This window comes from Alligator mississippiensis, chromosome 16 (genome assembly GCF_030867095.1).
Source record: "Alligator mississippiensis isolate rAllMis1 chromosome 16, rAllMis1, whole genome shotgun sequence".
NCBI lineage: Eukaryota > Metazoa > Chordata > Crocodylia > Alligatoridae > Alligator > Alligator mississippiensis.
Window position 1 is genome coordinate 18,512,591 of NC_081839.1, and position 12,069 is coordinate 18,524,659.

Here is a 12,069-nt window from a genome sequence, read left to right on the forward strand (position 1 = left end):
CCAGTCAGACATCTACATGTGCCATACAGCACAGTAAGTAATCAGGAGTAAATTTGGTACTTGTATTACCAAATACAAGTACAAATGTATTTGTAGCAAAGTTACCCATGATTAGAGAAAATTGTTAAGCAGTAAGCACCTGCACATGTAGACAGTGACATTTAAGGTGCATCTACACATGTATTTCAGCATGACATTAAGCTGATGTTCAATAAGCAATTTTTGGCCGGTATCTACACATGCAAGAATGTGGCACTAAACTTAGTGCCAAGTCCCTCCAGCCTTGTCATGTGCTACTGTGGCCATGAGGCTCCAGCATCCTGCCACATGGCTGCCAGCACTTGGTAGCCAGGTTGGGCATGTCCAGACATGCAGGTATGTGTGCTTGCAGCAGCTCAAATAGCAGCAGCACAAATTTGTGCTGGAGATTTGTGCCTCAGCACATGTGCCTGAAAATACACTTTGGTTTGGGGCAAATTGTGCCACTTGGGGTAAACTGACCTTGTCCAACTCCTTCCAGATCTGCATCCAGGGGGAGCTGGTGGTCGGAACCAGAACCTGTGAATTCTAAATCTCTATATAGCTTGGCATTTCTTTTTGTTTTTTTTTTAATCATAGAAAAATAGAGCTGTTCCTGTCCTGTTCACTCACAAGGTTGTGGGGCTCAGAGCAGCAACAATATGCTGCTGCCTAGCCCCTGCCCTTGCCCCTCACTCCCAACCCACAGCCCCACCAGTGCCTCTCACTCTTAACCTGCAGCCCCTGCCTGTCCCCTATTCACTCCCTCTGGGCAGCAGCTGGACATGAGTCCAGCTGCAGCTGTTCCACCCACTGCTTTGTGTCTCTGAGCAGTGCCAGCCCTTGCTGTTCTGCTCCTACACCTCTGCCCAGGCCCCAGTGATCCCCATGACATTTCTGGGCAGCCCTCAACTGGAGCTCAGGGACTGGGCTGGGCAAGTCTCTTCCCTTCCAGGCTGGCCTCCCCCTGCTCAGGCTGATTTAGTGGGGCAGTGGGGCTCAAATCCTCTCCTACCCAGATTGATCTCCCACCTCTGACCCCCATCTCGCTCTGTCTTACACACACCTCTGCTGCCACCTTCACCCATGCCCCCAGCCCATACCACATGCAAGTTGTTCCTGGAACCAGGAGCCCTCCTGCCCCTCCCCCCAAGGCTGGGGCCACATGTCCCAGCACTGGTGTGGAAATGGGGCAGGGCTGTAGTGTGGCAGTTGCCACTGCAGCTATGGTTCATACCAGCAGGTCCCATTCCATCCTGTTCAGCAGCTGGGCATGCAAGGCATGAGATTTGTGGAGGGTTTTGGGGGGAGGGGTATGCGGGGCTGGTTATGGGGTTCGTGGGAGGGTTGTGGGGGGCTGTGGGGGGGTGTAGGTTTTTTGGGGTGAGGTTTGTGGGAGGTATAGGGCTTTGTGGGGGTGGTTTGGGGGTGTGGAGTTTGTGGTGGATTGTAGGCAGAGTTCTGGGTGTGGGGGGGAGACTGTGGGTGTAGTGGGGTGTAATAGTAAGGGCTTTGCTTAATGTTCATAGCAAGGGTTTTGTATGCTAACTCCATAGTAGGCCGGTGAAACAGCATGTAGCTTTTTGCTCTGTGAGCATGACTAAACCATGAACCTAGATAGTAGAATGTTGTATTACAGTGGAATGTGGGAAACACCAGGTATGGTGGATCATGGCTCATCCCCAAATTCTTAGCTTGAGATAACCAAATCCCTAGTTTGAGATAACATTATTTACTCCAGACTATATAAACTGTATATTCTTAAGTTGCAACGTTCTTAAGTTCCTCCACTCTGGCAAGACATCTGACTTGCATGGAGTCCAGTGCAGGCTATTGCATCCCTGGGATTGGGACACTCTGGGGCCAGGGGAACTATGCGGGGTGGCGACTGTCGCCTCGAGCTGATGTGAAGTCACCATGCTCTCTGCTCCGTCTGATTGCCTGCCTCTGTGAGTATTCTTAAAGGGTGAGAACAACCGTGAGTACATACTTTGTTCAAGCGCGGGGAATCTTCTGAACCCAGTAGTTCATTCTAAGACAGGGGGGGACTACTCAGGAGGGGTAAGTCCCACACCTTCCCTCTGCACAGTGCACAGCCCCCCTCCACCCACCACAGCAGCAGTGGTCACTGGAGCACTCAGGTCCTCCTACTGGCAGAGCACCCCCATAGCATGGTGTGGCTCCAGCCATGAGGGACCCAGTGCCACCTGTGCCACATAGCATGGGCCTGGCTTGGCCTGACCTGGGGGCATGCACCTTTGGGCAGGACCAGGCCACCCTTGCTGTCACTCAGTGCACCCAGCACCACACACAAGAGCCACACACCCTTGGGCCAGGTTGAGTCCTGTCTCCATGGAGCCAACCTGGCCCAGTGGTGCACAGGGGACTTGGAGGCAGGACCTGGCTCAGCCTGAGGACATTCAGCTCTTGCCTGGAATGCCAGGGGCCCTAGATGAGAATGAGAGTGGCCCAGTCTTCCCCAAAGGTGCATGCCCCCAGGCTGTGCCAGATCTAGGCTGGGCCTGCGTCATGTGGCACAGATGACTGTAGGTCCCAGGTAAACGGGGCCACTCCCACTAGTGGGCCCTGAGTGCACCAATGGCCACTGCTGCTTCTGGGCTGGGGGTGGTGCATGATGTGGGAAGAGTTTTCCCCACACCCACAGTCCCCCACTAACCAGTGCAGAGCGTGCAAACAGGGGGAGGGCTAGTGGGGACTGTTTCCCCAGGCTAGGGAGCACCCCCAGGGTTAACCCTTGGGGAACAGGCTCCAGGGGCACCGGATCCCCCCAGCAGGGGAGCGTAGGGGGCGGGACTGCTGGCAGGCACTTCCGGGAAGCCAGGAGCACCTGATTAGCTGTTGGGGCAGTGGCAGGAATTTCAAACGGCAGGCTTTAAAAGCCACAGTTTGACATAGCCCCCAACACTCAGGAGCCAGGCGCATGGAGGAGAGGAGGGATCTAGGCACACATGCGTCCCGCACACACACGTGCCCCCTTACCAGACCCGTGGTGGAGGCGTATGCAGCAGCAGCAGAAACAGCAGTGGGGGCAGCAACAGCTGATCCCCCAAAGGTAAGTGGGGGAGAGGGACCCAGCACAGCTGAGCTGGATCTGGAGGGGAAGCTCCCCGGATCCCTTCTAGCTGAGCCGGTAGGGAGCTGCGCTCCTGAGCCATGCTGCGTGAACAGAGCACGCAAACAGGCACGCTCTGTAAGAGTGCACCAGTGTTTGTGCCAGCGTTTGCACCGGCAGGTGGGCAGGAAGGGCCAGGAGGGAGACTCCTGCAAGGGTAGGGCGAAGGCACCACACAAAGCTCTAAGTAAACAGCAACTTATACAATGGTGGCGATGCGGAGTGCTGCTAGGGCCTCTGCTCGGGGGGCGATGTTTACCCAGGGCATGTCTGAGGCCTCCATCCAGACAAAGCCCATGGGGGGGCTGGCATCCCCCTGCCCCCCGGCCTGTGGGGGATGCCCAGCAGGGCCGGGGGGCAGGGAATGGGGGCCCCCACACCTGTCCTGCAGACAACCGTCTTAGGGCCCTGGAGGTGCAGGTGAGGGAGCTCCAGGAGGAGGTTAGCAGGCTGAGGGGAATCAGGGAGGTGGAGGATGAAATTGATGGTTATTTCCTTTCCCTGCAGGACCATGCACACAAGGAAGAAGCACCCCGGGAGGTGCCCTCCACTGAAGAGTGGCAGACGGTCACATCCAGAACCAGGGCTGCTCACAGCAAAGCAGTAGCAGTTCCTCCAGTCCGGCTGGAGAACAAGTCTGAGGCCCTGGCAACACTGCAGGAGAAGGAAGGAGAGGAGGAAACCTCCACAGAGGAGGCAACTCCACACTCTTCATGCTCTGATCAGGCCAAAGGAGCTAAGCAGACCTGGAGAAGGAAACATCAAGTGATCATCATAGGTGACTCCATCCTGAGAAGTACGGAGGGCCCCATCTGTCGCCAGGATCCCTCAACACGTGAGGTCTACTGCCTGCCCAGAGCAAAGATTCAGGACATGACAGGGATGATCCAGGCTGTGATCCAGCCCACTGATTACTACCCCATGGTCCTAATCCATGTGGGTACTAATGATGCAGCCAGGAGAAGCCCTGATCACCTGATGACGGATTACCATGCTCTGGGGGTGGGGGTGGGGGGTGGGGGTGCTGAGGGAGCTAGAAGAACAGGTGGTATTCTCCTCTGTCCTACCAGTGAGCAGACGTGGAAGATGACATGAGACCTGCATCAGAGAGACCAACTGATGGCTTCAGGAATGGTGTCTCAAGGCAGGCTTTGGCTTCCTAGACAACGACCCACATATCACGATGAGGGACATGCTCGGGTGGGATGGGCTTCACCTTTCCCCCATAGGTAAGCATGTGTTCTCTTCTAGGTTGATGGATCTCCTCTGGTTGCCTTTAAACTAGGCTCATTGGGGGAAGGGGAAGATGAGGGCGGAGGAAACCTTGGACCACTAAACCAAGCAACACCCACAAGAATAGCCCAGCCTAGACCGATGATGAGCAGAACAAATACCAGGACCTAGGCATACTAGGGGGCCAGTGCACACATAGATTCATAGATTCATAGATGTTAGGGTCGGAAGGGACCTCACTAGATCATCGAGTCTGACCCCCTGCATAGGCAGAAAAGCGTGCTGGGTTTAGATGATCCCAGCTAGATGCCTATCCAACCTCCTCTTGAAGACCCCCAGGGTAGGGGAGAGCACCACCTCCCTTGGGAGCCCATTCCAGACCTTGGCCACTGTAACTGTGAAGAAGTTCTTCCTAATGTCTTGTCTAAATCTGCTCTCTGTAAGAGTGCACCAGTGTTTGTGCCAGCGTTTGCACCGGCAGGCAGTCAGCAGTATGCTTTTGTTGTTAAGAAGGCTAACAGCATACTGGGCTGCATTATTAGGAGAGTTGCCAGCAGATTGAGGGAAGTAATTGTTTTGCTCTATTCTGCACTGGTGAGGCGACATATGGATTACTGTACCCAGTGTCGACCCCCCGCCCCCTCCATTACAGAAAGGATGTGGACAAGTTGGAGAGAGTCCAGTGGAGAGCAACAAAAGTGGCTCAGGGGCTGGGACACTGGAAGAGAGCCTGAGGGAACTGAATTTATTTAGTTTGGAGAAGAGAAGACTGAGAGGGAATTTGATAGCAGCCTTTAACTACCTGAAGAGGGGGTTCCAAAGAGGATGCAGCTAGTCTGTTTTCAATGGTGGCAGATAACATAGCAAGGAGTAACAGTCTGAAGTGGCAGCAAGGGAGGTTTGGGTTGGAAAAACTCTCTCACTAGGAGGGTGGTGAAGCACTGGAACAGGTTACCTAGAGAAGATGTGGAATCTCCATCCTTGGAGGTTTTTAAGGCCTGGCTTGCTGTAGTCGTGGCTGGAATGATCTAGTTGGGGATGGTCCTGCTTTGAGCAGCAGGTTGGACTAGATGACCTTCTGAGGTCCCTTCCAACCCTGATTTTCTACAATTCTATGATAGTGACTACCTTGTTTTGCTTTGAAAAATGAAGCAAAAATAGCCACAGAATGGAAAGAAAATATTACTAGACAATCAAAAAGATGACTATAAACAAGGAAGTCAACTGACTGTTATCACGGCAGGGAAATAGCATTGCTATAGAACTTTTGACAATTTGGAATGAGCTCAGAATGACAGCCTCATTTAATGAAGAAAATGAAGAGAATCCATGGGTGAGTGAGGAAGACAATAAAGGGACAAGAATGCAAGTCATAAGTGAAAGCGCATTTACACACCTGGGAACCTATTACACATATAGAGTCAGTGTGCAAGTTTTGTTTTTATCAGCCTTTAATGCAATGGGCTGTCAGGTGCTGCTAAACTGATTTCATAACATAGCAGGAGTAGATGGCCCAAAGTTGCGGTGGCTGCAGCCTTTCCTCCCCAGCATAACTCAGAGATTGCTGGTGGAAAAGTCTTCATCCTTTCAGAAAATCCTCACCTGAAAGTCCCTGCAGGAATCCACATTGTCCTCACTATTCTTCAATATGTATTTATGAGATGTCTCTGGGAGGGAAAATCAGGCAATATAGTTTCAACATTATCTTGAAAACACTTAACAACATCCCCACATGATTCTAAACTGTTGCAGTCAATCCACCACTAAATGGCAAGATGTCTGCAAGAGGTCAGCTTAGCATAATGATTAGCTAGATCAATCTGAATGGAAGTAAATACAAAGTGATAGTGAATAGGACAAAGACATATTTTGAAGAACTGCTAGGACCCTGCCCCCACAATCTACCATATTCACCAAAATCCAAGATGACCCTGAATTTTAGACAAATGTAAAAACGTGTTCTAAATTTTTAAGTATAGAATCCAACTATTGGTGGGCAGCCTTAATTCCTGCCCCCTACTACTGCAGCAGGGAAAGCAGAGTCAGAGGGGGAGGCATTGGGGGGGGCATGTTTTGGGGAGAGGGGCAATACATGGAGAGATGGTGGGAGATGGGCAGTGGGGTGGTGGGGAGGGGTCAAGCACCTTGTCCCTTGCTACCTGCTCCCCTTGTGCCTGCCTGATTGCAGCATCTTTTTGTCTCCCTCCTCCTGCTGGCTCCACCTTCTTCCCTGTGCAGTCTCTGCCCCCCCATGGTGCCACTTCCCAACCAGCCACTTACCTTTGCTCCACTCCAGCAGGCTCCATTCCTTCTCCAACCTAGGCCATGGAGCATGGACCCAGCCTGGCTTGGTAGTTGTTACTGCTAGTGAGCTGAGCTGGGGCCATGCTCTGTGCCCCAGACTGGTACAGGGACAGTATCTTCTGGTGCCAGATTAAGGGTAAGCAGTAGGAGGGGGCAGGCAAGCACAGGGGCAGAGGCTGTAGGGGTGGGGGGACCCAAGTCTGCAGCAGGGAGAGACGGGCACAAAGGTGGCTGTGGGGCAGACAGTGGGGCTGGCAGCAGCTCTGGCTCTGGCTCTGGCTCTGTCTCCTGCCCCAACCCTGGGTTGGGGCCAAAGCCAGAGCCACAGCAGGTGCTTGCCCCTCCCCCTCCCCCCCAAATCTTGTACTTCATTCCAAAACAAGGGGATTTCCTTTCCCCACCCCCCATGTTAAATGGAGGTGGGGAAAACTCATCTTGGAATCAAGTACATGTGGTATGGATTTCCTTTTGTCTCAGGTTTATGACTTTGTCCTTTTTATGCTTCAGTGTCAATCTGCCTAAAGACCTTTTTATGCTTCAGGTCAATCTGCTCTCTGGATGGGAGTGAGCCCACGGGCCACCCACCTGCACTCTGCAGGATCCACTGGGGTGTGGGCTCGCTGCTGTACTTGGGGGTATACCTGTCCCACACAGGCCCCTCCCCACCAGAGAACTGGCACCAGCTGGAGGCAAAAGTGGTGGAGCAGCTCCAGGCACAGGCAGGGCTCCTGTGATGTCTGTCCCTGCATGGGAGAATGCTGGTGCTGAACCAGATGGTCCTGTCCATGCTCTGGCACCGCTTGCACACCCTGCCTGTGCCCCCTGAGGTCCTGGCAGGAGTCCAGAAATGGGTGCTGGAGTTTTTCTGGCCGGGACAGCACTGGGTCACTGCAGAGGTCCTGAGCCTCTCCTTCTGGGAGGGCAGCCAGGGCCTGGTTTGCCTGCACATCCAGGTCTTGGCATTCCACCTTCAGGCCATGCAGTGTCTCCTATATGGTGTCAGCAGCCACGCAGGATGGGCCACCTAGAATGCACTTTCCTCCTCCACTTCTGGGGGCTCCGATATGACTGGCAGCTCCTCAGCCTGCAGGGTTTCTCCCTGCAGGACCTACGAGCACTGCCAGATTTCTACCAGGACCTTCTCCAGCTCCCCCGCAACCATTGCCCAGGGTGCTAACCTGCTCATCAAGTCCCACTTCTGGGACCTCCTGCTGGAGGTGCCAATGGCAGAGGTGTACCGGTTGCGATAGAGGTTGATCCTGGCTGGTGTCACCTGTATTGGAGACCTCCTGGATTACAATAGGCAGGGGTGGGTGAACCCCTCTGCGCTGGCCCGGTGCATGGGTCTCCCCACGTCACATGCAACCTGCCCTCTGGTCCAGGAGGTGAAATCTGCCCTACCGCCTGACACCCTTGCCTTTGTTGACCAGGTCCTGCATGGTGATGGTTCCTGCCCCTCTCCCCCCACCCCCCCCAATGTTCTCCAGCCCACAGGAATTTGTTGTGGGCCTGACTCCTCACCTGGCTTCATGGCGCTCCCTGCTTCACCACCTGAGCTGGCTGGAGGACACCAGACTGGTCCGCTTTTCCACCGTCCATTGCCATCATCTCTATATGCTCATGCGCTGCACTGTCCATCATGCCACCCTTGTGTCCAGCCTGGACACCAAGTGGTGGGACCTGCTCGGCAAGGGCATGGCTGGGGCATGCCAGTGGCTAAGTCAGTACTCCACCCTCATCCCGCGAGCCACTGGGGACCTCAGCTGGTGGCTTCTCTATGGAGCTATTGCCATGGGCGTATATGTGGCAAGCGTCACGGACACCACAGTCTCCTGCCCCTTCTGTGGGCAGAGGGAGACCCTGGCACACATGACACTCGAGTACACCAGGCTGCAGCTCCTCCACCGCCACCTCCAGAGCCTTCTCTTGGGGTTCTGGTTGAATTTCACCCCCCCACCTTTTTGTTTTTGATCACCCCATTCATGGCCCCACCAAGTCACAGGACCTCCTGGTCAACCTCTTCCTGGCCCTGGCCCTGGCCTTGGCCAAGCAGGCCCTGTATTTGACCAGGAAGGAGGCTCTGGCTGGGAAGGTGCAAAGAGACTGCAGGTCCACTTTCCTTTCACTTGTCCATGCACGTCTCTGGAGCACCAGTGGGTGGCATCCACTGGCTCCCTGGATGCCTTTGAGTACTGGTGGGTGCAGCCTGGGGGACTCTGCTCGGTGTCCTCCTCAAGCACACTTATTTTCACATTTTGACCCTTTGACCCACATGACACTCCTATCCTGTTTTACCTTTTTTATCCTAAGAATTCTGTTGTATCTTTCACCCATTGGCCCCACACAGTAGGGGCCATTAGTTAGCCAGGTGGGCCTTAGCCCACTATACTTGAAGGTACAAATAGAGAGGAGCTTCTGGGGCCCAGACAATTGGTACCTGGAAACACTACTTCTTGTGCCAGCTGGACTGCTGAAGCAGTCCTGAGAGTTCCCTGCACCCTTTACCCACTGCAGCAGCCTGGCAGTGGGGGCTGCTGCCTGGCTGTGGCCTGCTGTACACCTGCCAGACCCAGATGAAGCATCTGCCCCTCTGGGCCAGTTGCCAGTGGGCTGTGGTTGCAGAGTTGGCCTTTGTGCAGCATTACTGCCAAGTGTGCCTGCTGCCCAACCATCTGGGCAGCTATCACTCAGAAGATGTTCTGGGTGGGGTGACCTGTTTTGAACTGTCAAAGCATGTCCTCCTGGCTCCAGTTGGCCAGGAGTTCAGCCTCATCCAGCTGGGCCACAGCCAGCTGGGTCCAAGGCACCAGATCTGAGCAAGCAGGGTCCTGCCACGGGCCTTCCTAGCAGGAATTCTGGTGTCCCCTATTAGAAAACTGAAAAATCTCTGATAAAAAAATCCCCAAGTCACTCTGTAAAATACCGCAAAATCCATGTTCCTCCACAATTAGAACAAAAAAACACTATAAAGAGAGAGAGAGAGAGTGACACAGAGAGACAGTGATCAGTTGAGCAATGTTGTATTGATATATCTACAGTGTTAAATCAGTTTGGAAGACTACCAGTGTCTCTATCATAATAATAAAGTGAACTCAAAATACATGTTTCAAGAATACATGAATATATATTTTGCTGCCCCCAAAGAGGCTACACCCCCCCACAGGTTACAGTCCCCCAACAGGGGCTATGGCCCCCCCATGGGGACTATGGCCCCCCTACAGGAGCCATGGCCCTGCAACAGGGGCTACAGCCCCCACACAGGGTCTACACTCCCCCCAGGGCTATGCCCCCCACTGGGGTTACAGCCCCCCAACAGGAGCCATGGCCCCCACAGGGGTTATAGCCCCCAACAGGAGCCAAACACCCCCAGGGGCTATGCCCCCCCCACAGGGGTTACAGCCCCCCACAGTGGCACAGTGGCCATAACCCCCCTGCAAGCCCCACATGCCCTGTCCCACCCCCACTCACTCCCTCAGCCCCATGGATTACTGCCACACCTGGCCCCATCCCCTCCAACTCCTGCAGGCCCCCAATGGCTGCCCTGCCAATGCCAGCCGCCAACACTTAAAAAAAAAAAAAAGCCTCTACTCACTGTAGACGCAGGGGCTGTGGGAGTCCTAGGGCCTCCTGGCAAAGACTCCCAGGCAGCACAGGGCAGCAGGGGGCAGCACAGCCTGGGCTGGGGCTGCTGGTGATGTCACCCAGCCCTGCATTGTGGGGGTAGGGCCCCAGTGACCCAGATGGCAGCTAGAGCTGCTGGTAAGTGCTGGGGGAGGTTGTTTGTTTTTTGTTTTTCCCATTACTGAGGTAGGAGGGACAGGGATGGGGGGCTCAGGGGGCTGGAGGGGGATGGGGTGGGTGGGGAAGGGATGGGGGGGATGGGGCCAGGTAGGGCAGGGATTCCATAGATTTTAGGGCTGGAAGGGACCTCGGATGATCATCGAGTCCAGCCCTCTGCCCCAGGGGCAGGAAGTAAGCTGGGGTCAAAGGATTCCAGTCAGATAAATGTCCAAATGTCTCTTAAAGGAGTCCAGAGTAGGTGCTTGCATCACCTCTGATGGCAGTCTATTCCAGGCCTTGAGGGCTTGGACAATAAAAAAGTTCTTGCTTATGTCCAGCCTGAAATGGTCTTGGAGGAGTTTGTGACCATTTGACCTTCTCATCACTTGGGGCACTCTGGTGAACAAGCATTCCCCCAGGTCCTGATGTACACCCCTTATATACTTATAGGTGGCCACCAGATCACCCCTGAGCCCCTGAAGAGTCCCATAGCTCTCAGCCTCTCATCATAAGGCTTGTTTTCCTGCCCTCTAATCATGTGCGTAGCTCTCCTCTACACTCTCTCAAGTTTCTCCACATCCTTTTAAAATTGTGGAGCCCAGAATTGGATGCAGTACTCCAGCTGCAGCCTCACCAAGGCCAAGTACAATGGAAGGATGACATCCTGGGATTTGCTTGAGAAGCACTTATGATGCAAGCCAGAGTTTTGCTTATTTTACCAGCTGCAACATCACATTGGTGACTCGTATTTAACTTGTGGTCAATCATGACCCCCCAAGTACCTTTCGGCCATGTTGCTAGCAAGTGTAGCACTGCCAAACCTATAAGCGTGCTGTGGGTTTTTCTTCCCAAGGTGGAGTACCTTGCATTTTTCAGTGTTGAACACCATCAGGTTTTCGTTCACCCATTTTCTGAGCCTGTCAAGGTTGGCCTGGATCACCATCCTCTCCTTGGATGCTTTACCCCAAAGTTCAGTGTCATCAGTGAACTTGGACAGTCCACTTCTGATACCAATGTACAGGCCCAAGGATGGTACCTTGGGGGACCCCAATGGTCACGGCGCAACACCATGATTGACTTCCATTAACTACCACTCTCTGGGTCTGTTCTCGGAGCCAATTCCCCAGCCAGCATACTGTGATTTATCCGAGGCCGCAGTTGGCCAGTTTTTCTATGAGATGATCATGGGATACCAGATCAAAGGCTTTTTTAAAATCAAGATATATGATGTCAATCTCTTCTCCCATGTCCAGGTGATATGTCACCTGGTCATAGAAGGAGATGAGATTGGTCAGGCAAGACCTATCCACAACAAAACCATGCTGGCTATCCCTCAAGATGTTACCGTCAGCCAGTTTGTCAAGAATGGTATCTTTGATAATTTTTTCCAAGATCTTCTCCAGGATAGAGGTCAGACTGATGGGCCTGTAGTTCCCTTGATCTATTTTCATCCCTTTCTTGAAGATAGGCACCACATTGGCCTTCTTCCAATCTTTGGGCACTTTTGAGCACCACAAATTTTTGAATATCCATGCCAGTGACTCAGCTATGATACTTGCCAGCTCCTTAAGTACCCTGGGGTATAAACTGTCTGGGCCAGC

The 12,069-nt window shown here is 53.5% G+C and overlaps 1 protein-coding gene across 1 annotated transcript; it reads left to right on the top strand.

Annotated features, from left to right (window-relative positions):
• The first annotated feature begins 1,514 nt into the window (after positions 1 to 1,514).
• On the top strand, positions 1,515 to 9,788 carry LOC132246467 (uncharacterized). The gene is made up of 3 exons (XM_059719600.1): positions 1,515 to 3,986; positions 4,222 to 4,380; positions 7,230 to 9,788. The coding sequence occupies exons 1-2, from the start codon at positions 2,960 to 2,962 to the stop codon at positions 4,239 to 4,241; spliced, it is 1,047 nt and encodes a 348-aa protein (XP_059575583.1). The 5' UTR covers positions 1,515 to 2,959; the 3' UTR covers positions 4,242 to 4,380; positions 7,230 to 9,788.
• The last annotated feature ends 2,281 nt before the right edge of the window (positions 9,789 to 12,069 follow it).

What these genes read in the sequence shown, in the direction of transcription:
- LOC132246467 (XM_059719600.1), top strand. Translation starts at nt 2,960, where the DNA reads ATGGAGGAGAGGAGGGATCTAGGCACACATGCGTCCCGCACACACACG. An exon ending in TCGCCAGGATCCCTCAACAC is followed by an intron (nt 3,987 to 4,221) that starts GTGAGGTCTACT and finishes CTGTCCTACCAG; the next exon opens with TGAGCAGACGTGGAAGATGA.